Source organism: Saimiri boliviensis, chromosome 7 (genome assembly GCF_048565385.1).
Source record: "Saimiri boliviensis isolate mSaiBol1 chromosome 7, mSaiBol1.pri, whole genome shotgun sequence".
Taxonomy (NCBI): domain Eukaryota; kingdom Metazoa; phylum Chordata; class Mammalia; order Primates; family Cebidae; genus Saimiri; species Saimiri boliviensis.
The window spans coordinates 126,163,142-126,189,471 of NC_133455.1; the positions used below are offsets into that span (position 1 = coordinate 126,163,142).

Consider the following 26,330-nt stretch of genomic DNA (forward strand, 5'->3'; position numbering starts at 1 on the left):
AATTACAGGCCTGAGCCACTGTGCACAGCCAAGAACAATCTCTTAAAAAAGCAAAAAAGGCCGTTTGGAAGGCTGGATCACCCAAGGTCAGGTGGGTGCCTGTAATCCCAGCTACTCAGGAGGCTGAGAGAGGAAATTAAACTCCCAGGTGGAGTTTGCAGTGAGCTGAGATCACACTACTACACTCCAGTCTGGGCGATAGAGTAAGACTCCATCTCAAAAAAAAAAAAAAAAAAAAAAGAGGCAAAGAACTACTATCTTTGATTGCCTCTAAGATATTAGCTTCCCAAGGATGGCAAAGATCCCTAGTACCTCCTAAACTCCCAAAGAAGCTCTGAAAAAGGTTTGAAAACAGATATGTATACATTGGGATGGGGTCAGATGAGGAAGGAAGCTGAATCAGCAGGAGGCAGGGGAGCCACTGGCTACCTTTGTGCAGGACTGCATTAGCTGGCTTGTTTCCTGCCATTGACTCCTTGGACAGGTGCTGATGACTTTCCGCCAAACACTCCACCTCAGCAAAGCGGGTGTTGAGGGCCATGGAAGGGTGAGAAGGGTCTTCTGACATGTTCAAGTAAGCAGCCCGGCGCAGCTGTTCCTCAATCACCAGAGCCTGTTCTAAGAGCTGGACAAGGGATAAGAGGAAACGGGAATTGGACTGATAACTCACTTTGCTCACTTCTGATTGGCCTCTCAGCTCACCTCACTGGTTCTCATGGTAATAAGAACCTATGAAGAACTTCATGGACAGCTCATTCCCATACCCAAGCAGTTTAACTTGCCTTGTACCTTTTTCTTTCCTTTTGAATGTCCTTGTTTTTAAAACTCTATTTTTTAGGTTCTTATACAAAAATGATCCTATTATCGACATCTCACGCCCATTCCTCTGAAACTCAACCTTTCTAATACTGTGGCTTTTTGTTTCATATGTACGTTTTTAAGTTACAGAATGATGTTTTCTGTACATGTTTTTTCTTCTCCCACTACATATCTTTTAAACGCTCCACTTATGTTGTATGCACATGAATGCTGTTGCTTCTGTTGCATAACGCTCCATGATATAAATACATGTTGTACCCATGCATTCTCCTGTGTACCTATGCATTCTCCTAATGCTGAACAATTTAGGTTGCATCTGGGCCCCCACCACCAAAGTCATACTGCAGAAACACTCTTGGCACGTGCCACCTGATGGAGCTGTATAGGGTTCTTTGAAATCTATCCCAAGAGGCAGAATGCTGTTTCTTAAGTTACGAAAATCTCTTTTGTGTGTGTGTGAGACAGAATTTTGTTCTCGTTGCCCCAGCTGGAGTGCAATGGCGCGACCTCAGCTCACCGAAACCTCCGCCTCCTGGGTTCAAGCAATTGTCCTGCCTCAGCCTCCTGAGTAGCTGGGATGACAGGCATGCGCCACCACATCCAACTAATTTTGTATTTTTAGTAGAGACGAGGTTTCTCCATGTTGGTCAGGCTGGTCTCAAACTCGGACCTCAGGTGATCTGCCAGCCTCAGCCTCCCAAAGTGCTGGGGTTACAGGCCCAAGCCACCGCACCCGGCCAGATTTTTAAAAATTATTTAAAAATATATGTTCATAAAACACATGACTCAATTAAGACATGAGAAGATTTCTCATACCTTTCCCCTCTCCTAGTATCAGCCAGCCCTTCTATGCAGATGATCTGATGCTTCTCAAACATGTACCTTGAGCACTGGTTCTGATCCCACTAGTGTATGGTGCTGTATGGTGATGGGGCTCAGTAGTAGGAGGTGTGCTGATTTATGAGAAATCCCAAATGACTTGTCTAAAATTCGTTATCATTCTTTTGTAGAAAAGAATGACAATTAACTTTCTCAGTGAGTCAGACTCAAAATGTTAGTTATTTTCCGTCTCACTCACTCCTTTGTACCTCAAATCTACCAAGTCAGGAGTTGGCAAGCTACAGCCTGTGAGCCAGATCTGCCCCACCACCTGTTTTTATATAGCCCAAGAGCTCAGAATGGGTTTTACGTTTTAAAATGGTTGGCAAAAAGTCAAAACAAAACTATTTCATGCCACTTGATGAGAATTATACAAAATTCAAATTGTAATATCCATAGATGAAATGTCATTGAAACACATCCTAACTTAATGGTTTATGTATCCCCTGTGGCTGCTTTCACACAACAAAGATGAAGTTGAGTATGTGCAACAGAGACCTCATGTCCCACAGAGCCTGAAGCCTATCTAGTCCTTTAATAGAAAAGGTTTGGCTAGGCAGAGTAGCTCACGCCTGTAATACCAGCATTTTGGGAGGCCAAGGTGGGCAGATGACCTGAGGTCAGAGTTCGAGACCAGCCTGGCCAACATGGCAAAACCCCATCTCTACTAAAAATATAAAAATTAGCCAGGGATGGTGGCGGTACATGCCTGTTAATACCACCTACTCAGGAGGCTGAGGCAGGAGAAATGCTTGGAGGCAGCAGAATTACATGAATCCAGTAGGCGGAGTTTGCAGTGAGCCGGGAGATGGCGCCACTGCACTCCAGCCTAGAAAACAGTGACTTCGTCTCAAAAAAAAAAAAAAAAAAAAGTTTTATTAACCATTTTTGGTTTGGGAGAAGGGGAGGGGAAAGGTTTACTGACCTCTACAGTAAGTCACTAAGTCCAGTAAATTCTTTGGTGTCTTGTTTCCTTTATTTTTACCCTTTCATTTTCCACAACCAGCATCATAGCACAGGCCCTTAACACTTCCTGACTGTATGATAGTTTTGTAATCTTATGAATGCTGTTTCCATTTTCCTTGGTCGTATCAAAACTCTGCTCACAAACTTTCAATGGCTGGCCATTAACCATAGGGTAAAGTCCAAACTCTCTTATCTGGTGCCAAAAACCCACCTACTGCTCTTCTACCTTTCTCATTCCAACCAACCTCCCACCATCACCCAATACAAATGTTTCCCTACAGCTCAACTGGGCTATTTGCTGTTTCCAGACATACTAAGCTTTGCTGCCTCATATCTTTGCACGACCTAATCCCTTTGTTCAGACACCATTCTGTTCCTACCAAAGTATCTCTATCGCATTCCTCAAAACTTTATTCCAATGCCATCTTCTCCATAAAGTCATTCGTGAGTTCCGTCCCTACTCCAGTTCCCTCTGGAGAACTTTTTTTTAAAGACATTGAGTGAGCTCCAATGCCTAGGCTGGAGTGCAGTGACACAATCTAGGCTCACTGCAGCCTCCCAAGTAGCTGGGACTACAGGACCACCATGCCTACCTAATTATTTTTTTGTAGACATGGAGTTTTGCCATTTTGCCCAAGCTAGTATCAAATTCCTGGACTCAAGCAATCAGCTCACCTCGGTCTTTTAAAATGCTTGGATTAGCCACTATACCTGGCCCTCTCTGGAGAACTTTCTTATGCCAATCAGCAATCTCTCTGCTGATATGCAGAATGACATGTGCTCCTACCTGAAACTGAAAGCCCCTTGACACAGGTACCATGCTTTGTCTTTTTATTCTTGTGCACATCACTGCTTAGTACATAATAACTTGAAGGCTTATTAGTGTACATTATTAATGTACATTTCTTACTCCCCTGACTATACTCAGCATACGAGACAAGAGACATGTCTTTTTTTTTTTTAGATGGAGTCTCACTCTGTCCTCAGCCTAAATAAAGTGCAGTAGTTCGATCTCAGCTCACTGCAATCTCCACCTCCCCGCTTCAAACGATTCTCCTGCATCAGCCTCTCGAATAGCTGGGGTTACAGGCACCAACCACCACAACTGGCTAATTTTTGTATTTTTAATAGAGACAGGGTTTCACCATGTTGGCCAGAATGGTCTCAAATTCCTGACATCAGGTGATCCACCCACCTCAGCCTCCCAAAGTGCTGGGACTACAGGCATGCGCCAAAGAGACAGGTATTGTCTTCATGCTATCCCATTTGAGGGTCTGCATACAAGGTTCCTTCAATAAACATTTGGTGGTGGAACACGGTGGCTCACACCTGTAATCCCAGCACTTCAGGAGGCTGAGGCGGGTGGATCACTTGAGGTCAGGAGTTGGAGACCAGCCTGGCCAACATGGGGAAACCTCATCTCTACTAAAAATACAAAAATTAGCCAGGTGTGGTAGCAGGCACCTGTAATCTCAGCTACTTGGGAAGCTGCCTTGAGGCAGGAGAATCACTTGAAACCAGGAGGTAGAGGTTGCAGCGAGCCGATATTGTGCCACTGCACTCCAGCCTAGGCAACAAGTGTGAAACTCTTGTCTCAAAAAAATAAACATTTGCTGAATTTCTGAAGGAGACTCCTTTCAATGGGCACAGCTCTAGTGATTCTGAAAATAGAGCTCTACTTTTTTTTTTTTTTTTTTTTTGAGACAGAGTCACACTCTCTTGCACAGGCTGTAGTGCAGTGGCACGATCTCAGCTCACTGCAACCTCCACTTCCTGTGTTCAAGCAAGTCTCCTGCCTCAACTCCCCAAGTAGCTGGGACTACAGGCATGTACCACCATGCCCAGCTAACTTTTGTATTTTTAGTAGAGATGGGGTTTCTCCATTTGGCTAAGCTGGTCTCAAACTCCTGACCTCAGGTGATCCGCCCACCATGGCCTTCCAAACTGCTGGGATTACAGGTGTGAGCCACTGCACCTGGCTGAACTGTACTTTTTCTATCTACCCTTTGTAGCTACCCCATCCCTTATCCACACAGATACTTTTTTTTTTTTTTTTGGAAACAGTTTCACTTTCGTGGCCAGGCTGGAGTGCAATGGTAAGATGTCGGCTCACCACAAACTCCACCTCCCGGGTTCAAGCAATTCTCTTGCCTCAGCCTCCCGTTAACAGGCATGCGCCACTGTGCCCAGCTAATTTTGTATTTTTAGTAGAGACAGGCTTTCTCTATGTTGGTCAGGCTGGTCTCAAACTCCTTACCTCAGATGATCCACCCACCTTGGCCTCCCAAAGTGCTGGGTTTACAGGCATGAGCTACCGTGCCCGACCCACACAGGTACTCTTTAACCCAGAAAAAAGAACCAGGCTGGGCACAGTGGCTCACACCTGTAATCCCAACACTTTGGGAGGCTGAGACAGGAGGATTAATCGAGTCAGGACTTCAAGACCAGCCCAGCCAACATGGTGAAATCCTGTCTCTACTTAAAATATAAAAAATTCGCCGGGTGTGGCAGCAGGCGCCTGTAATTCCAGCTACTCAGGAGGCTGAGGCAGGAAAATCACTTGAACCCAGGATGCAGAGGTTGCAGTGAGCTGAGATTGAGCCATTACACTCCAGCCTGGGCAACAGAGTGGTAGAGTGAGATTCTGCCTCGAAAAGAAAAAATAAATAAAGAACCGCCGGGCGCGGTGGCTCAAGCCTGTAATCCCAGCACTTTGGGAGGCCGAGGCGGGTGGATCACGAGGTCAAGAGATCGAGACCATCCTGGTCAACATGGTGAAACCCCGTCTCTACTAAAAATACAAAAAATTAGCTGGGCATGGTGGCACATGCCTGTAATCCCAGCTACTCAGGAGGCTGAGGCAGGAGAATTGCTTGAACCCAGGAGGCGGAGGTTGTGGTGAGCCGAGATCGCGCCATTGCACTCCAGCTTGGGTAACGAGTGAAACTCCGTCTCAAAAAAAAAAAAAAAAAAAAAAAACCAGCAGCCCACCAACTGATAGCTCTACCTCCTCAGAGATGCAATTCAGTCCCACCTCTGTATCTTTCCTGAATAATCCAATCTGCAGTGTTACCCAAACAAACCCTCTGTACTACTGCGTCACTTACTGGGCACATCGTCATCTACAGCTCATGTACAGTTAACTTTCAAGTCTGTGTGTCTTCAACCCTAATGTGTAAGTTACTTGAGAGCAAAGCCTTCCATACAATGAAGAAAGTGAGAACAGTACACTAGATGAAGACTCCCTCCACTTCAGGACATTATGCACTTCCAAGTTTGTCACTTAAGCGTTATATTCCTCCCCAACCTGCTCACCTTGAACCTTCGAGCTAGAAATTTATTCTTGATCTCTAAGAAATTGCCACGGTTCATTTCACCCTTGAAAGGCTCATTGAGGATGGCATAGCGTGGGTCATTCTGGATGTCTTGCCACCGGGCATAGCCATGGCTATTGGAAAAGTGCTCAGGAAAAACAAAACAAGGAAAATAAGAACCTCAACCTATGAGACCTTCAGAACCCTTCACCAAAAGCCTCAGGCCAGATTTAGGCAAAGGATACTTTATGATACCAGCTAGCAGCCAGTAGTCGTGCCGTCGATGCCAGATCTCATAAGTCTTCTTGGTTACAGTGGCTGCCCGTTCTTCATTCTGCCAAAGGGAGTGCAACTCTGAAGAGAAATTTATGAAAGGTTGGAGAATGGGGAAAAAAGCAAACATCTGTGAGAATTGAAAAATCTACTTATTCTGGTCCCCCACCCTCCCCCACCCCTGGATCCATCTTCATAGAATCTGCTTCTGGCTTTCCGCACAGAAGCCAGGGGAGTACACCATCAGTTTGGCATCCCTTATCTCACAGAGAGGAAGTCCCTGGGCCATGGTTTCTAACAAGAACCCCAATTTCACATCAGATCCTTCTAACCCTGGGGGGCCCCTCACTTCCATACCAGTAAAACCACCATCTGCAATGTTGAACATGAAACGCTGTTTAATATTTTTCTTCTGTTTCTCGTCATTCAGATCCTTGGGGGTCTCTCCATTCTGAAGCATCACCTCTTTTTTCTCTTCTTCTTCTTTCTTCTCTTCTACAAAATACAGAGAATAAAAATATCAGTAGGCCGGGCACGGTGGCTCAAGCCTGTAATCCCAGCACTTTGGGAGGCCGAGACGGGTGGATCACGAGGTCGAGAGATCGAGACCAACCTGGTCAACAGGGTGAAACCCCGTCTCTACTAAAAATACAAAAAATTAGCTGGGCATGGTGGCGCGTGCCTGTAATCCCAGCTATTCAGGAGGCTGAGGCAGGAGAATTGCCTGAACCCAGGAGGCGGAGGTTGCGGTGAGCCGAGATCGCGCCATTGCACTCCAGCCTGGGTAACAAGAGCGAAACTTCGTCTCAAAAAAAAAAAAAAAAAAAAAAAGCCGGGCACGGTGGCTCAAGCCTGTAATCCCAGCACTTTGGGAGGCTGAGGCGGGTGGATCACGAGGTCGAGAGATCGAGACCATCCTGGTCAACATGGTGAAACCCCGTCTCTACTAAAAGTGCAAAAAATTAGCTGGGCATGGTGGCACGTGCCTGTAATCCCAGCTACTCAGGAGGCTGAGGCAGGAGAATTGCCTGAGCCCAGGAGGCGGAGGTTGCGGTGAGCCGAGATCGCGCCATTGCACTCCAGCCTGGGTAACAAGAGCGAAACTCCGTCTCAAAAAAAAAAAAAAAAAAATCAGTTCCAGACAAAAGCCCAGCACCACTGCCCTTACCCAGAACACTGTATGCTCCAAGAACCATCCACCTCCACCCCTTCTCTACCTGAGTGTGTCTCAGACCCAGAAAATAGTGCCACTGGCCCATTGACAACTAAATGTGGGGACATGTGCAGTCTTTTATCTTGGGATAAAATGGCGAGATGGGTATGGCCAGGGAGGCAGGGCAGATACAGTCCTTGCTTCTGGTTTTAGAGTTCTTCTAAACCACAACAACTTCTCCAAACACCCACCTTTGTCTTCTACTACAATTGGGGTCAGATCTATTGCTGACTTCTCCTCCACCTTCTCTACATCAGCAACACCTAGGAGAAGAGATGTTACTGAGAATAAACCTAAAAGAAGAACATTCTCCTCTGTTCCACACATCCGATTATCCAATCGGAGAGACCTACATCTAAATGTCTGCAATTAAAGTTATGTTAGCCGGACGCAGTGGCTCACGCCTGTAATCCCAACACTGGGAAGCTGAGATGGGCAAACACTTGAGGTCAGGAGTTCAAAACCAGCCTGGCCAACATGGTGAAAACCCTCTCTATTAAAAATACAAAAACTAGCCAGGTGCTCATGCCTGTAATCCCAGCACTCTGGGAGGCCAAGGTAGGTGGATCACCTGAGGTCAGGAGTTCAAAACCAGCCTGGCCAACATGGTGAACCCCCATCTCTACTGAAAAAAACAAAACAAAACAAAACAAAAATTAGCCAGGCATCTGTAATCCCAGCTACTCAGAAGGCTGAGGCAGGAGGAGAATTGCTTGAACCCAGAAGGCAGAGATTGCAGTGAGCCAAGATCATGCCACTACACTGCAGCCTAGGCGACAGAGCAAGACTCCATCTCAAAAAACAAAACAAAAGCCGGGCACAGTGGCTCATGCCTGTAATCCCAGCACTTTGGAAGGCCGAGGCGGGTGGATCACGAGGCGGGTGGATCACGAGGCGGGTGGATCACGAGGTCAGGAGATCGAGACCATCCTGGTCAACAAGGTGAAACCCCATCTCTACTAAAAATACAAAAAATTAGCTGGGCATGGTGGCACGTGCCTGTAGTCCCAGCTACTCAGGAGGCTGAGGCAGGAGAATTGCCTGAACCCAGGAGGCGGAGGTTGTGGTGAGCCGAGATCGCGCCATTGCACTCCAGCCTGGGTAACAAGAGCAAAACTCCGTCTCAAAAAAAAAAAAAAAAAAAAAAAAAAAAAATTACCTGGGCATGGCGATGGCACGCCTGTAGTCCCAACAACTCAGAAGGCTGAGGCAGGAGGAGAACTGCTTGAACCCAGGAGGCAGAGATTGCAATGAGCCAAGATCATGCCACTACACTCCAGCCTAGGTGACAGGGCAAGACTCCATCTCAAAAAACAAAACAAAAATTACCTGGGCATGGTGATGGCACGCCTGTAGTCCCAGCAACTCAGAGGCTGAGGCACAAGAATCGCTTGAACCCAGGAGGCAGGAGTTGCAGTGAGCAGACATTGTGCCTCTGCACTCCAGCCTGGGTGACAAAGTGAGACTCCGTCTCAACAACAACAACAAAATACAGTCATAAGAGATATCTTAAGATGGGGGAAAACCTGCCACCTAAAAATCAAGGGTGCAAGAGTCTTCAGTATGTCACTTTCTCCTGACATCTCTACAGCCCCACTGAAAGTCCACGAGTGACCATGGTTCACACAGGGTCTGTAGTGCTTCAAAATGTGACTACCTTTACCTTTGGGCTCTGTCTCCATAGGTTCCTCTGTTCTCTCCTTCACCTCTGCCTTTTCCACTTTCTCCTCCCCGTCAGGGGGTTCAACAACGACCTTCTCATCCTCTGAGGCAGGGGCAGGGGGCTGTGTACACTTCAAAGGAAGAAAAAAAAAAAAACAGATGAAGCAGACAGGCTAGCACCTAAAAGGAAGACTGGACTTACACATTTGTCTTTAGTATGGCATTCAGTCACCCCCATCTCTTACCTCAATGGCAGTCTCAGGGGCTGCAGGTTTAACCTCCTTTTCTCCTTCTATGCTCTCTTCTTCTTTGAGGCTATTTTCCTCTATTTTTATCCCATCTTCTGCAGACCAATAAGAGACAATCAATTAGGAAGAAGGTCCTAGATCAGAGAGAAGGTCATTTTTTCCCAGTCTGTCTCATCTTAAATTGTCCTCTCGTGCCTTTAAGAGCCAGCCCTATTCTTAGGACGGCCCTCCTAAACTGAGAGGGAAATTGCTATGTGTCCTGCCAGACTACCCTGTTAGAACTGAGCACAGGGGAGCAGAAAAATAGGCCAGGACAAGAGAGGGACAGAAAATGATAGGACAGGCAGACTTACCAGCAGGTGGGGCAGGTGCAGGAGTGTTGGGCTGCGTGTCGCCTGGAGTGGAGGGTGTAGGAGTCTTTGGGGAGGGTGACCCTGGCTGAGACATTTTCTTGTTTTCCTCTACTTCAGCCAGTTCAGGCATGCTCCAGCGCCCATTAACATGTTCAAACTCCTGAACCTGGAGCAATGGGACAAGAAGTTGAAGACTCAATTCCAGCTACAGTCTCCTTTCCTATTGGCCCTCCAGTCTCTACCTCCCAGGTTCAAGCAGTTCTCCTGCCTCAGCCTCCTGAGTAGCTGGGATTACAGGTGCCTGCCACCCCAGCAACTAATTTTTGTACTTTTACTAGAGTTACGCCATGTTGGCCAGGCTGGTCTCAAACTCCTGACCTCAAGTGATCCACCCACCTCGGCTTCCCAAAGTACTGGGATTACAGGTGGGAGCCACCATGCCCGGCCCCCTAGAAACTTGTAACAATGGCAAGAGGTTCAGGGCTCACCTTCTTGCGAATCAAAGACATAACACCAATTCTAGTAAGGACATGCTGGCGAGACAGGCCTTCTCGGGGGACACCATCAGCAAAGGTCTCAGCCCCATCTGCCCCCGGCTCACATAAATGCCGCATAAAAAGAGAGACATATGCCCTGCAGGTAAAGAAGTAGAAAAATGAGTAAAAGAAGGATCATGCTTTTTTTTCTTTTTTTTTTTTTTTTGAGACGGAGTCTCACTCTTGTTACCCAGGCTGGAGTGCAATGGCACGATCTCGGCTCACCGCAACCTCCGCCTCCTGGGTTCAGGCAATTCTCCTGCCTCAGCCTCCTGAATAGCTGGGATTACAGGCACGCGCCACCATGCCCAGCTAATGTTTTGTATTTTTAGTAGAGACGGGGTTTCACCTTGTTGACCAGGATGGTCTCGATCTCTTGACCTCGTGATCCACCCGCCTCGGCCTCCCAAAGTGCTGGGATTACAGGCTTGAGCCACCGCGCCCGGCCACACCGACTCTTAAATCAGATTCTGTCTCATCCCTTTGTGAAGCATTATCACAGTAATGACTAGAGCTCCACCTTGAGGTAAAGACCACCACTGCACTGGAAGGCTGATCTCCAGACCCCACACCAAGACCCAGGTTCTCTTCTAGGGAAGCCAGGAACGTATTACTAACAGCTTCACCTGCCAACTTCAACAGAGGAAAACAGCCCACCTCCCTAACGGCCACGACTAGAACCATGGAATGATCAGACAGCAGAAGCCCTTGCTCTAGATTAGTCCACTCCAGCCCTCAACTTACTTGAACTCTTTCTCTGATTTGCCTCGCAGATCTCTTACAAGCCACTGGGTAGTAAAAGCATCCTGAGGTGGCATACCATATCGCATAATTGCATTAAGAAAGGCTTTTCGCTGACGAGCATTAAAACCAAGTACCTAGGGGAAGAAGAAACCCAGGTGAGAGGGAGCAGGTCACACTCCACCAAAGACCCAATATCTGGCACTCACTCACCCCTCCTTAGGATCGTACGACACTTACTTCAATATTCCCACCAACACGGGCCAACAGAGGAGGCAATGGCTTATCTTTATCATTCCGCAGGCCCTTACGACTGGGCCTACGGGGAGCTGCAAGAAGAAGAGGATGAATGAGTGACACTGGTAGGATATCAAACAAGGCAACATTTACAACAGCAGCAAAAAAGCACAGCCCTCACCTTCTGAACGTTCATCAAAGTCTTCATCACCTTCCTCTGAGGCCACTGAGTAATCGGACTGGTTGTCGGACTGGTCGTCCTGCCAATCTGGAGGGAGAGAGGGCAGATGAGCGGGGCCCACTGCTCTAGTGGAACGGCCCATGGGTGGGGGGCGGGGCCGGCCACACACACCTCGGTCCTCCTGGGAGCCATCATTGTAGTTGACCTGTTTACGGATTCTTTTTCCTTTGCCCAGATTTCGGGCTAGATCTTCTTGCTGCTGCTCATAATGGTGCCGCAGCAATTTCTCCCAGTAGTCAGGATCCACACTTTCTTCCTGTTTAATGATTTCCCGTTCTACCTCCTCTTCCTCCTGGGACAGAGGGAGGGCCAGGACTCAGGAGTGCTGAAGTCAGCACCACCAGCTACCCCTGGTCCTCACAGTTCCCATTCTGCTAGCTCCTTTTCATGACTGGACTCTTAAATACTTGGTGTCCCTGTTTGGACCTAAGAACTTAGAAGAAATTTAATTGAGAGTACATGGTTCCTCATAATTACGTATAGATTAGCAGTCAGCATAACTCAAGGAAAACAAGGGATGGAGCTATTATCACAGGGAAGGATGAAGAGACAGTATGCTCTCTTCTAACCCTTTGCACTGATGCATATACAAATGCAGGACAGCAAAAAGAAAGGAGGTCAGAGCCTTAGAAAGGCAGAATGGAGAAGCTTCTGAAATACTGTAAAAGATGTCATAAGAGAGAAAACAGGAGAGAAGGACTATAAGCCTTTCTGTTCTTCATAAACTTCATAAAAGCTTACCAACTGTCTGCAAATGAAAAGAATTACATATATCCTCTTATGTCCCAAAAATGCTGAAGCTCCTCTAAAAGTTTATTTTTTGGCCGGGCGCAGTGGCTCACGCCTGTAATCCCAGCACTTTGGGAGGCCGAGGCGGGTGGATCACGAGGTCGAGAGATCGAGACCATCCTGGTCACCATGGTGAAACCCCGTCTCCACTAAAAATACAAAACATTAGCTGGGCGTGGTGACGCGTGCCTGTAATCCCAGCTACTCGGGAGGCTGAGGCAGGAGAATTGCCTGAACCCAGGAGGCGGAGGTTGCGGTGAGCCGAGATCGTGCCATTGCACTCCAGCCTGGGTAACAAGAGCGAAACTCCGTCTCAAAAAAAAAAAATAAATAAATAAATAAATAAATAAATAAATAAATAAATAAATAAAAGTGTATTTTTTAAAGACACTTCAAGACCTCTCACTGATTCCACATCCTTTATATTGGAATTAAACCACTGCTAATAGCATAATATTAGAAACAACCTAAATGCCCATTATTATGGAACTATATTAAATTACAATTGGCCCTCGTATCCATGGGATCTGCACCTGTGGATTCAAGCAACCATAGATGGAAAACATTCAGAGAAAAAACAAAATTACGACAATAAACATTTTCTTGTCATTATTCCCTAACTAATGTAGCATTTACATTGCATTCTTATTACTTTTGTGTCTAAAAGGAAAAAAAAAAGTGTTTGGGTACATATATGTGTGTATACATATACGTGTATGAATGTATGTATAATTTGTATACACATAAAATATTTTTAGAAAAGATATAAAAGGAACTGAAAACACTAGCTGTCCCCAGAAAGGAAATTAAATTGTTAGAGGACAGGAGAGAAAGAGATACATGTGTGTACATGTATAAATACATATATTTATGTGTATTTATTTTTTTGAGAAAGAGTCTAGCTTTGTTGCCAAGGTTGGAATGCAGTGGCATCATTACAGTTCACAGCAACCTCAACCACCAGGTTTAAGCAATCCTGCCACCTCAGGCTCCCGAATAACTGGAACCAGGAGCAGGCGCCACCACACTTGGCTATGTTTTTACTATTTGTCGAGATGGAATTTTACCATGTTGCCCAAGTTGCTCTCCAACTCCTGGGCTCAAGTGATCCTCTTGCCTCAGTCTCCCAAAGTACTGGGATTATTGGCATGAGCCATCATGTCTGGCCCTTTTGTGTGTTTTGAACCATATAAATTACTATCTACTGAAAAATAAAACTTAAAAATATTTTTTAAAAAGTCAACTAATCAAAGAACAACATGTATACTCATGTAGTCACCAGCAAAAATGATCGACTTAGCATGTGCTCCCTGTCAATCACTTCTATTACATTCACTGCCACTGAAAGGAATATGAGCACTCTATCAGTAGGGTTGTTTCTGACTGAACACTACTGCTTTATAGACGTGTGTCAGACCATTCAGCCACACTTACACATAAACTAAGGTTGGGAGCAATACCTTCAAAAACAAAATCACAGGTTAAGTGTCAGGGAAACACAGCAAGGGGGATGGTTCTGAGTCGGAAGGATGAGAAAAGATGACAAAGACCACCAGAGCCAATGCCAATTCAAAGAACTGTGAGCTGAGTGGTTTGCAGCGACCAAAAGAAAAAGGAAATTTTATTTTTCCAGGTCATACTCCTCTACACCATTTGGTAGAGAAAAACATTAAAACACGCCACACATTACTCACACAGTATTTTCTTTTTTACTATAAAACACCAAGAAAAAGAAGAAAGGACAATAAAAAGGTATGCACCAATTCTAATCTTTAAAAGAACATGAGGGCCAGGTGCAGTGGCCCATGCCTGTAATCCCAGCACTTTGGGAGGCTGAGGCTGGTGGACCACCTGAGGTCAGTAGTTTGAGATCAGCCTGGCCAACATGGTGAAGCCCTGTCCCTACTAAAAATATAAAAATTAGCTGGGTGGAGTGGCACATGCCTGTAACCCCACCTACTCAGGAGGCTGAGATGGGAGAATCGCTTGAACCCAGGAGGCGGCCCTGTCTCAAAAACAAACAAACAAAAAAAACCACGAGGAGCCTGGGCATGGTGGCTCATACCTGTAATCCCAGGACTTTGGGAGGCCAAGGTGGGCAGATCACCCGAGGTCAGGAGTTCAAGACCAGCCTGGCCAGCATGGTGAAACCCTGTCTCTACTAAAAATATAAAAATTAGCCAAGTGTGGCAGTGTGAGCCTGTAATCCCAGTCACTTGGGAGGCTGAGGCAGGAGAATTGCTTGAATCCAAGAGGAGGAGGTTGCAATGAGCCAAGATCATGCCACTGCACTCCAGCCTAGGCAACAACCGTAAAACTCTGTTTCAAAAAAAAGAAAACCGTAAGGAGGCCAGGCACGGTGGCTCGCGCCTGTATTCCCAGCAATTTGGGAGGCCAGAACATGCAGATCACTTGAGGTCAGGAGTTCTAGAATACCCTGGCCAACATGGTGAAACCCCATTTCTACTGAAACTACAAAAAAATTCACCGAGCTTGGTGAGGCCTGTAATCTTAGCTACTTGGGAGGCTGAGGCAAGAGAACCGCTTGAACCCAGAAGCTGGAGGTTACAATGAGCCGAGGTCACGCCACTGCACTCTGGCCTGAGCAAAAGAGCAAGACTTTGTCTCAAAATGAATAAATAAAAATAAACACAAGAAGGCCCGGTGCAGTGGCTCACACCTGTAATTTCAGTGCTTTGGGAGCTCAAGGGATGAGGATCACTTAAGCCAGGAGTTCAAGACCATCCTGGGCAACATAGCAAGACATCTCTAAAAACATTTTAAAAATTAACCAGGTGTGTAGCACACATCTACTAGGGTAACTCTTAAGACAGGGTTTCACCATGTTGGTCAGGCTGGTCTTGAACTCCCGACCTCAAGTGATCCGCCCGCCTTGGCCTCCAAAGTGCTTGGATTACAGGCATGAGCCACCACATCTGGCCTAGGGTCACTCTTGAGCCCAAGACTTTTAGATTGCAATGAGCTATGACTGTGCCACTACACTCTAGCCTGGGTGACAGAGCAAGAGTCTGTCTCTTTTGTTGTTGTTGTTTTTCCTTCAGACAGTCTGGCTCTGTTTCCCAGGCTGCAGTGCAGTGGCACAACCTCAGCGCACTGCAACCTCTGCCTCCTGGGTTCAAGAGATTCTCCTGCCTCAGCCTCCCGAGTAGCTGGGACTACAGGGTGCGCCATCATGCCTGGCTAATTTTTGTATTTTTAGTAGAGATTAGGTTTTACCATGTTGACCAGGATGTCTCAAACTCCTGGCCTCAAGTGATTTGCTTGTTCCGGCCTCCCAAACTGCTGGGATTACAGATGTGAGCCACTATGCCTGGCCGAGACCCTATCTCTTAAAATCCACAAAACCCAAGGAGATAGATTATCTAGCATCTTCTGCCTTTTCTCTAGAGAGATGAGGTAGCATTCAAAAATTTATTTGTAGGGTTTAATAAAACACGTAAGAGAAAGTGACATTGTCTTTTTATTTCTTTTTCTTTTTTTTCTTTACTTATTCTCTTCTCTGGTTTCAGAAAATGACATTCTGGTAAAGAGCCAATATAACCATTGTGAGCATGATATTCAGCTGTAAGTCTTCTGACAACAAAAGCAAAGATGAGAATCTGATTAGTCGAATGTGATGTTATCAGCTTTGCTTTCAAGGGAAGAGGTATATCAATTCATCAGTGTACAAATTTGCCTACAGATATTTTCCTCTTGTCTCAAATACCACCTTGGTCTCAATTCCAATTTTTAGACCAATCACCAAGTAAGTACAGGATTGCCTTAGATTCATACTCACCCCCATTTCTTCTTCCCGTACCACATACTGGGCCACTTTGAATGAGCTCAAATATTCATTCATGCCCTGCAATTCCGTGTCTTCAGTCTCATCTTGGTTACGGTCCAGCAGCCGTTCAATGGCCTTATCATCATAGTGGATAACACTGCTATCTTCTCCCTCTTTGTTGTCTCCTCCTATAAAAAATCAAGGGCCCATACCCCCAAAGTCAGCTTCAGCAGCTGCAGTGGAAAAAGCAAGTCCCACAAGAGTCCTGGTATCAAAGATTCTCCCTAATCTTTAGAGAGGCCAAGCCCCACACCGAAATGTAAGTTCCTGACTAGCTCACCTCCATCAGTGGCTTCATCCTTGAATAGTTCCTCAGTGCCAAATTTGAGGATATCGTCAAGCTCCTGTTTGGACATAGATCCAGTCTTGGAGCCCAGCCCAGGCCGCACCACTAGATGCGTCAGCATCATTTTCTTCTTTGCCACCTGCGTGATGCGCTCCTCCACTGACGCACGGGTCACAAACCGGTAGATCATCACCTTTTTATTTTGCCCAATCCGGTGAGCTCTGCTAAAGGCCTGGAGTTGAGCAGGAAATAAAGCCAGAAATTGTATTTTCCTGACACTACTCTTATCCTGACTTCCACATAATATGCTAAATTCAGTACAAGGCAAGGTCTGCAGCTTGCCTTCATAGGAAACATCCTTTTGCACCCCTGCCCCCAGACACCACCCTCTATCATGTTACCCAAAATAGGACCATAGCTAACCAAACTCTCTGGCTTACAATAAGATAAACACCACAAAAAGAATCTGTTGTTTCTCACTTTAAAAGCTTATTCAAGACGGTGGAGCCCTCATAGAGGTCACTGTGCCTTTCTAGCATAACATGTCTTTTGTATCTAAGGCTGCCTGCTGCCTCTGCTCACCTGAATGTCATTATGGGGGTTCCAGTCAGAGTCATAGATAATAACTGTGTCAGCAGTGGCCAGATTGATTCCAAGGCCCCCAGCTCGAGTGGAAAGCAAGAAGCAGAACTGCTGAGCACCCGGTGCTAATAAAGGAACCAAAAACACCATTAGAAGTGTCTCCTAAATTCCAATTCACAAATGTAGTTTAAAAAATTAAGCTGGACACAGTGGCTCATGCCTGTAATCCCAGCACTTTGGGAAGCCAAGGTGGGTGATCATTTGAGGTTAGGAGTTCAAGACCAGCCTGGCCAACATGGTGAAACCCCACCCTTACAAAAAATACAAAAATTAGCTGGGCGTGGTCATCCACACCTGTAATCCCAGCTACTTGGGAGGCTGAGGCAGGAGACCCACTTGAACCCAAGAGGCAGAGTTTGCAGTGACCAGAGATTGCACCATTGCACTGCAGCCTGGGCGACAGAGAGAGACTCCAATTAAAAAAAAAAAAAAAATTAGCTGGCCATGGTGGCACATGCCTGTAGTCCCAGCGACTCAGGAGGCTGAGGCAGGAGGATCACTTGAGCCCAAGAGTTCAAGGTTTTAGAGAGCTGACTGTGCCACTGCACTCCAGCCTAAGCAACAGGGCAAGATCCTATCTTTAAAAGAAAACACATCAGAATAGGTCAGGTGCAGTGGCTCACACCTGTAACCCCAGCAGCACTTTGGGAGGCTGAGGTGGGCGGATCACCTGAGGTCAGGAGTTGGAGACTAAGCTGGCCAACAAGGTGAAACACTGTCTACTAAAAGTACAAACTTAGCCAGGCACGGTGGCTCACGCCTATAATTCCATCACTTTCAGAAGCCGAGGTGGGCAGATCACGAGGTCAGGAGATCAAGACCATCCTGGCCAACAGGGTGAAACCCCATCTCTACTAAAAATACAAAAATTAGCTGGGTGTGGTGGCTTGTGCCTATAATCCCAGCTACTCCAGACGCTGAGGTAAGAGAATCGTTTAAACCAGGGAGTCGGAGGCTGCAGTGAGCCGAGATGGTGCCACTACACTCCAGCCTGGCAAGAGAGTGAGACTCAACTCAAAAAAAAAAAAAAAAAAAAAAAAATTAGCTGGGCATGGTGGCAGGCACCTATAATCCCAGCTACTCGGGAGGGTGAGGCAGGAGAATCGCTTGAACCCAGGAGGCAGAGGTAAAAAAAAGAATGTCAGAATATAAAACCTCATTAGGCAAACACCACAGTAATGATCACTATAAGCAAGCGTCCACGGATGGATACTGAAATCAGTGTGAAAGTTTAAGGAGAAACAGGACACTGAAATAGTCTCAAATATCTCCCTCAAGCTACTAGCCAGGCCTACAATCCCAGCACTTTGGGAGGCTGAGGCAGGTGGATCACATGAGGTTGGGAGTTTGAGACCAGCCTGACCAACATGGAGAAATCCTGCCTCTACTAAAAACACAAAATTAGCCAGACATGGTGGCGAATGCCTGTAATCCTAGATACCCGGAAGGCCTGAGACAGGAGAATCACTTGAATCTGGGAGGCAGAGGTTACAGTGAGCCCAGATTGTGCAACTGCACTCCAGCCTGGGCAATGAGAACGAAATTCTGTCTCAAAAACAACAAAAAAAAATCTCACTATCAATCATAATGGGAACACGAGAAACCTCATCCTGCAGAAACTCAGCAGATACCACCTTAACCAGTGACCAAGTCATTACCAGTAATCCTCCAGTATGATGCATTGAAAAGGACACATCAGGCCGGGCACAGTGGCTCACACCTGTAATCCTATCACTTTGGAAGGCCGAGGCTGGTGGATCACGAGGTCAAGAGATGGAGACCATACTGGCCAACATGGTGAAACCCCGTTTCTACTAAAAATACAAAAATTAGCCATGGTGTTGTGCCCCCTGTAGTCCCAGCTACTCGGGAGGCTGAGGCAGGAGAATCGCTTGAACCTGGGAGGCGGAGATTGCAGTGAGCTGAGATCGCGCCACTGCACTCCAGCCTGGTGACAGAGCGAGACTCCACCTCAAAAAAAAAAAAAAAAAAAAAAATCACCACCTCTGTGCATTCTTGCCCAAAATGTCTTAAGCAATCAAAATAAAACATCACACAAATCCAAACTTAGAGACATTCTACAAACTAACTGACCAATGCTCATTGAAAGTATCTCTATCAACCAGGCACAGTGGCTCACACCTGTAATCCCAGCACTTTGGGAGGCCAAGGCAGGCAGAACACCTGAGGTAAGACCAGCCTGGCCAACATGGAGAAACCCCGTCTCTACTAAAAATACAAAAATAGCCAAGTGTGGTGGCACATGCCTGTAATCCCAGCTATTCAGGAGGCTAAGACAGAAGAATCGCCTGAACTCAGGGGGCACAGGTTGCAATGAGCCAAGATCACGCCACTGCACTCGAGTCTGGGCAACAGAGCAAGACTCCATCTTAAAAAAAGAAAAATCACCTGTATCATACAAGAAAAGGGGAAAAAAATGAAGACATGTCACAGATAGCAGGAAACACGGTAACTAAATGGAACATGGGACCTGGGATTGGATCCTGAAACAGAAAATGGACAGCAGGAAAGATGGGTGACATTCATTTAAGGTCTGTCACTTATAATACAATACCAATGTTAATTTCCTAGTTTTGATCATTGTACTGCAGTTATATAAGCTATTATTAAGAGAAGCTAGGGCCGGGCGCGGTGGCTCAAGCCTGTAATCCCAGCACTTTGGGAAGCCGAGGCGGGTGGATCACGAGGTCAAGAGATCGAGACCATTCTGGTCAACATAGTGAAACCCCGTCTCTACTAAAAATACAAAAATTAGCTGGGCATGGTGGCGCGTGCCTGTAATCCCAGCTACTCAGGAGGCTGAGGCAGGAGAATTGCCTGAACCCAGGAGGCGGAGGTTGCGGTGAGCCGAGATTGCGCCATTGCACTCCGGCCTGGGTAACAAGAGCGAAACTCCGTCTCAAAAAAAAAAAAAGAGAAGCTAGTTGAACAGTACACATGAACTCTGTGCTGTTTTGTAACTTTTTTCTAAGTCTAAAATTAAAATGAAAAGTTTTAAAACAAGTAGTAGCAGCAATACTGGGCACAGTGGCATATGCCTATAATCTCAATACTTTCGGAGGCCAAGGCAGGAGGATTGCTTAAGACCAGAAGTTTGTGATCAGCGTGGGCAACACGGCAAGACCCCATCTCTACAAACTAATTTTTTTAATTAACTAGGTGCAATCGCTGATGTCCCAACTAGTTGAGAGGCTGAAGCAGCAGGATCACTTGAGCCTGGGGACAGTCCAGACTATAGTGAGCCATGATCATGTCACTGCTCTCCAGCTTCAGCAACAAGAGTGAGAACCTATCTTGAATAAACAAAAACAAAACAAACAAAAACCTAGTAGTGTCTACCAAGGCAGCCAAGTCTGCCAGTAACTTACTATTTGAGCTTGAGCAAGTCCTGACCCCTTGCTCGCCCTCAAAATGCAATGCTTTCTCCTTTCTAACAGAAAGGACAAAGGTCCCAAAGGAAAAAAATTATCCTAGGAATAGTCCAACACATTCTTCCAAATGAGACATTCAAAAGCTTTACTCTTCCATCTCAACTGACAAAGCCCCAAAAGAACTATACTGAAAAGGAGACACACAAGAAGTTCCAGTACCAAAATACGAGCAAATAAGGATTACTGAAACTAAACAACTCCTCTCTCACCATTGAAGCGGTCAATGGCCTCCTGCCGCATGTTCCCAGTGATTCCACCATCGATGCGTTCATATTTATAACCTTCATGTTCCAAGAAATCCTCTAGCAGGTCTAGCATCTTGGTCATCTGTAAAAGGAGCATGGTTTAACTATGGAAAAGTCAGATGTTAATCCCTTTCCTTATGTCACTAAGGGTAGTCTATGACTGTTCCCTAAAGCTCCCAGCCCACATGGTACCTGGGAAAAGATGAGTACACGATGTCCACCCTCCTTAAGGTTCTTGAGCATTTTCTGCAGCAGCAATAATTTCCCAGATGCTCTGATTAGGGCACTACCATCATACATGCCATTAGGCATCTTAGGGGCTTCCTGAGGACAAAAGCAAAGAAGAGAAAATGTTAAAAGAAAGCCCACATGGAAGAGTCCCAACCCAGGGAGGAAGAGGAGGTGGCACTACATACCATTGCAGCCACAGGGAAGAGGTATGGATGGTTGCAGCACTTCTTAAGATCCATCACCACATTTAGCAGAGACACCTGGTTGCCACCACCTCGGGCATTGAGTGCTTCAAAATTCCGAGTGAGGATGTACTTGTAGTATTTCCTACACGGGCAAGGTAGAAATGCAGGTTAGACTCTAGAGCCTTTCAATAATAATGGAGTCCCAACAACTGAGATCTTTCTTCCAACACATCCCACTCTGGGACTAAGGACACCTAACACACAAGCACCACCACCACCATTTTAAATAAGGAAAGGTATAACTTAAAATAAGGAAGAATTATATGCTCCAGTGCCCTAGCATCAGGTTTCTTCAGGCCTTGCTTGCTCCTGTCACCAGCTGCCTTGAAGCTGAGTGGGGGAGGAATAGGAAACACTCTGCAGACTGGCAGATGTCTAAATGGAGTCTGCTTCTGTCCCTCCCAACTCACTTCTGCATAGGGCTCAGCTCCACACGCACAATTAGTTCTGTCTTGGATGGCATATTTTTGAACACATCGGCTTTGAGCCGCCGCAACATGTGCGGCCCCAGCATGTCATGAAGTTTTTTTATCTGGTCCTCCTTGGCAATGTCAGCAAACTCCTCCAAAAAACCTTCCAAATTGCTTCAGAAAGAAAAAGGAAAAAGTTATTGGAAAAGGAGAAAGGAAGAAAGGAAAGTGATACAGGAAATGGGTAACAGGAAGAATGAGAAGCATAATTATGAGCTGATTACAGAAAAGCACACACTTACTGGAACCTCTCAGGCGTGAGAAAGTTGAGCAGATGAAACAACTCTTCCAGATTGTTCTGTAATGGAGTCCCAGTCAGCAACAGCTTATGCTGGAGTGAGTAACCATTCAAGACCCGGAAGAACTGGTGAGGCAGATGGAGAGAGGTGAAATCCAATGAAAAGAGGACCCTAGTAAATTAAATCTCTGCAAAATTTCAAGTTGTTTCACTGCCCGATAGTTAAGCCTCCCACTCCTCACATTCTTGTTAAAGGCCTGGCCACGAAGGGCTGTCACACATAAGGAAGGAAGGCAGAGACAATGTTTCCCTCTCCTCTCCTACAAGTTTTCCCCTTAATGAATTGGTAGTACTAGAAAAAACTCAAAACTGGGTGCTCCAATGTCCCTCCCTAAGCCCTCACCTTAGACTGATTGTTCTTCAGCCGATGGGCTTCATCCACGATGAGGCAGGCCCAATCAATAGAGCCCAAGATAGCCATGTCAATGGTGATTAATTCGTAAGATGTCAGCAGCACATGGAATTTCACAGATGCCTCTTTCTGCACGTGAACGCAACTTGGTCACTACTAGTCAGCTCCTCTGGTATAAGCACAACCAGGGGACCAATGGAACTTTTTCCTCCTCCCAGGGTTACCCTTTTGCCTCACAGGGACCAGATCACAAAGAGGTAAACTAAGCCGGAAGCTACAACTCTTTCTCTAGAGTGGCTTCCCTCCCTTGAGATACCTTCATGCGGGAGGCCTTCTTGCCACCACGAATGGCATTGTCTTCAAAAGAGAACTCATTCTCTCGGATGATGGCACGGCTGTCCTTGTCACCCACATAGGTTACGACATACATGTCTGGAGCCCACATTTCAAACTCCCGCTCCCAGTTGATGATGGTAGAAAGAGGGGCACTCACTAGGAAGGGGCCTTTGGAATGACCCTTGGAGGAAAAAGAGAAGGAGAGTGAGGACTGAGGGCCCCAGCACACTGCAACGCCAGTGAACACCCACTACCCTGCTGCCCGCTCAAGCTGAGCCAAGGACTGGAGCCTGTACTGCTGCTCCTGCTCTCACCTTCCTCTATGTACATGCCCTACCCACTCCTTTCTTTTTTTTTTTTTTTTTTGAGACGGAGTTTCGCTCTTGTTACCCAGGCTGGAGTGCAATGGCGCGATCTCGGCTCACCGCAACCTCCGCCTCCTGGGTTCAAGCAATTCTCCTGCCTCAGCCTCCTGAGTAGCTGGGATTACAGGCACGCGCCACCATGCCCAGCTAATGTTTTGTATTTTTAGTAGAGACGGGGTTTCACCACGTTGACCAGGATGGTCTCGATCTCTCGACCTCGTGATCCACCCGCCTCGGCCTCCCAAAGTGCTGGGATTACAGGCTTGAGCCACCGCGCCCGGCCTTCTACCCACTCCTTTCTAAAAAGCCAAGGTCAAACTAGAACTACAAGTCTTATCTCCTCCATTAAGTCTTTCTACACTTTTTTTCTGGGATGGAGTTTTGCTCTTGTTGCCCAGACGGGAGTACAATAGTGCAATCTCAGCTCACTGTAACCTCCATCTCCTGGGTTCAAGCGATTCTCCTGCTTCAGCCTCTCTAGTAGTTGGGGTTACAGGCGTGTGCCACTACACCCAGCTAATTTTGTATTTTTAGTAAAGACGGGGTTTCACCATGTTGGTCAGGCTGGTCTCGAACTCCTGACCTCAGGTGATCCACCCACCTCAGCCTCCCAAACTGCTGGGATTACGGGCATGAGCCACGGCACCTAGCCAAGTCTTTCCATACTAATTCCACTCACAATTCTAATTCCCTCAACACATAATCATTCTGCTAGAACTGAGACTCTATGGACCCATTGCTAATTCTACCCAGGGTTCCATGCCCTCAAATCTTCTGCTGTGAACATTATGTTTATCCACCATCATGTTCATCTAATATCTACTCAACACATGTGTACATGTGTTTATTATCCACAGTGTTCCTGAAGATCAGAGACCAATTTTTTTATTCCCTTCTCTCTCTCCTCAGAGTGTAAGTGAAGGCTGCAAACATAAAATACCCACACAAAAAACCTATCAGCCCCAGATTTCCTTACCTCCTTGTAAAGGGAATAGAGGAAGACTGCTGTCTGTACAGTTTTCCCAAGGCCCATCTCATCAGCCAAGATGGTGTCAGTGCCCTGAGCCCAGGAGAAGCGCAACCAGTTCAGGCCCTCCATTTGATAGGGGTGCAGAGTTCCACCTGTAGCATCCAAATACTCTGGCTGTCGCTCATACTTCACTGTTGGCTGAAGGATGAAACAAAGAACTCAAGAGCTGGCAAGGAACTCCCTTCTTCCCCTAATAAAGAAGCTGCTTCTACCTCACTAGTCTTCACAGATCCTCCTGGAGAGAGCCACACAAAATTCTGAGGGAAAAGATCCCCTATGATTACTGCAAATTCATGTTCAGTTTAGGGTCCTCCAGGAAACAGGGCTTTAATCAGACAGACCTGATTTTGCTCCTATAGATCACGGAGGAAAAACTTATCACAGACTCCCTATCAATACAATAATTCTACTAGTCAGGATCCACCAGATAAATAATCGTATGTCTCTCCTAGATTCATCTTTTCAACGTTAATCACCCTCAAATTATACTGTGCAAGCAAAACCCAGAGGAAATGAGCCTGAATGAAGCCAGATTCCAATGTGAGTTCACAAAAGCTTGGCTGTGTGACCCCTCCCCCTAGATAACACTGTATCTTTTTTTTTTTCTGATGCCAAAAGAAGAAAGTAATCCTAGTGCTTTCTGATATACAGTGATGTGGAGAAGTGGGGGACTTTGTGAAGTAATCTCAGCTACAAAGTTACTATTTGCATTTCATTACTCAGAGTACCATCATTAGACTGCAGCAAAGATACGCTGTCCTTCCCAACAAACTACTCTACAGTCCCTTCCACCCCAACTCACATCAACTGTTGGTGTTTCCGGAGGCCTCTCCAACTTTCGCAGCTTTACCTTCTTGAGTTTCTTGCCTGGTCGGCCTTCCTCACCCCTCATTAACTCCCTAAAGAAGAAAGACATCACACAGCTGCCAAAGTTCCTTTCCAGAGAAGAAACAACTCAACTCCTCACCCAAAATCACTCACCTGTGATTCCAATAGCTCTGCTTGAACAGGTCATAATCCTGGATCTCCACATCCTCACTCTCCCAAGAAGCCTGATCATAAGGTAAGTCCCGCCACTTGATCAAGTAGTGGACATGGCCTTTCTTGTCCACACTGCAAGTCAAGGAGAGAAAACCCTCACAGCCAGAAAAGGCAACCTCCTCACTTCCTCTAGAAAACTGACAATACTAGGTGGGGCGCGGTGGCTCACGCCTCTAATCCCAGCACTTTGGGAGGCCGAGGTGGGCGGATCACGAGGTCAAGAGTTCAAGACCATCCTGGGCAACATGGTGAAACCCCATCTCTGCTAAAAATACAAAAGTTATCCAGGCGTGGTGGTGGGCACCTGTAATTCCAGCTACAGCTACTTGGGAGGCTGAGGCAGAAGAATCAATTGAACCCAGGAGGCAGAGGCTGCAGTGAGCCAAGACTGCGCCACTGCACTCCACACTCCAACCTGGGAGACAGAGCTAAACTCCGTCTCAAAAAAAAAAAAAAAAGAAAACTGACAATACAGTATGTTCCACACCAGACCTCTTGGTATGCCACAGACCACATGTTTTCAGAACCTCTAGTATACCAGTTTGTGACCAAAAACTATCTCTAATTTATACTCCCCTAGAGCTCAAACACCAGAATTCAGTCAGTTAATAATTAACATAGTGTTGGCCAGGTGCAGTAGCTCATGCCTGTCATCCCAACACTTTGGGAAGCCGAGGCAGGCAGATCTCTTGAGGCCAGGAGTTCAAGAACAGCCTGGCCAACACAGAGAAACCCTGTCTCTACTAAAAAAAAAAAATTAGTCAGGCATCAGGCCAGGCACAGTGTCTAACGCCTGTAATCCAGCATTTTGGGAGGCCAAGGCAGGCAGATCACAAAGTCAGGAGTTCGAGACCAGCCTGGCCAATGTGGTGAAACCCTGTCTCTACTAAAAATGCACTAATTAGCCAGGTGTGGTGGTGCACGCCTAAAGTCCCAGCTACTCAGGAGGCTGAGGCAGAAGGAATTGCTTGAACCCAGGAGGCAGAGGTTGCAGTGAGCTGAGATTCACGCCACTGCACACTGCATTCTAGCCTGGGTGACTGAGTGAGACTCTGTCTCAAAAAAAGACAAAAAAAAAAAAAAATTAGCTAGGCATGGTGGCACACGCCTGTAAACCCAGCTACTCTGGAGGCAGAGCGGAAGCATACCTTAAGCCTGGGAGGAGGAGGCTGCAGTGAGCTTACATTGTGCCACTGCACTCAAGGCTGCACCAGAGAGC

General features: G+C 46.4%; 1 protein-coding gene and 1 non-coding gene across 8 annotated transcripts in view; both read right to left on the bottom strand.

Annotated features, from left to right (window-relative positions):
- Positions 1 to 26,330, bottom strand: part of CHD4 (chromodomain helicase DNA binding protein 4) — a 39,032-nt gene that overhangs the window by 1,740 nt on the left and 10,962 nt on the right. For 3 of the 7 annotated variants that reach the window (XM_039461600.2, XM_039461602.2, XM_039461597.2), the window contains exons 13-38: positions 25,052 to 25,183; positions 24,873 to 24,969; positions 24,017 to 24,208; positions 22,656 to 22,856; positions 22,331 to 22,468; positions 21,932 to 22,053; positions 21,630 to 21,803; positions 21,160 to 21,301; positions 20,936 to 21,067; positions 20,708 to 20,825; positions 16,987 to 17,111; positions 16,399 to 16,636; positions 16,071 to 16,246; positions 11,594 to 11,774; positions 11,423 to 11,509; positions 11,245 to 11,333; positions 11,008 to 11,141; positions 10,216 to 10,360; positions 9,728 to 9,893; positions 9,372 to 9,469; positions 9,128 to 9,257; positions 7,656 to 7,727; positions 6,609 to 6,746; positions 6,224 to 6,332; positions 5,980 to 6,112; positions 427 to 625 (exon numbers count right to left, since the gene is read on the bottom strand). In XM_039461600.2, coding sequence (XP_039317534.1) covers positions 427 to 625; positions 5,980 to 6,112; positions 6,224 to 6,332; positions 6,609 to 6,746; positions 7,656 to 7,727; positions 9,128 to 9,257; positions 9,372 to 9,469; positions 9,728 to 9,893; positions 10,216 to 10,360; positions 11,008 to 11,141; positions 11,245 to 11,333; positions 11,423 to 11,509; positions 11,594 to 11,774; positions 16,071 to 16,246; positions 16,399 to 16,636; positions 16,987 to 17,111; positions 20,708 to 20,825; positions 20,936 to 21,067; positions 21,160 to 21,301; positions 21,630 to 21,803; positions 21,932 to 22,053; positions 22,331 to 22,468; positions 22,656 to 22,856; positions 24,017 to 24,208; positions 24,873 to 24,969; positions 25,052 to 25,183 — 3,668 coding nt within the window. Of the gene's footprint in view, positions 1 to 426; positions 626 to 5,979; positions 6,113 to 6,223; positions 6,333 to 6,608; positions 6,747 to 7,655; positions 7,728 to 9,127; positions 9,258 to 9,371; positions 9,470 to 9,727; positions 9,894 to 10,215; positions 10,361 to 11,007; positions 11,142 to 11,244; positions 11,334 to 11,422; positions 11,775 to 16,070; positions 16,247 to 16,398; positions 16,637 to 16,986; positions 17,112 to 20,707; positions 20,826 to 20,935; positions 21,068 to 21,159; positions 21,302 to 21,629; positions 21,804 to 21,931; positions 22,054 to 22,330; positions 22,469 to 22,655; positions 22,857 to 24,016; positions 24,209 to 24,872; positions 24,970 to 25,051; positions 25,184 to 26,330 lie in introns of all 7 variants that reach the window. The other 4 variants (XM_039461601.2, XM_039461598.2, XM_039461599.2 and 1 more) reach the window with 3 other exon arrangements.
- Positions 9,555 to 9,691, bottom strand: LOC120360818 (small Cajal body-specific RNA 11). Its single transcript, XR_005577235.1, has one exon.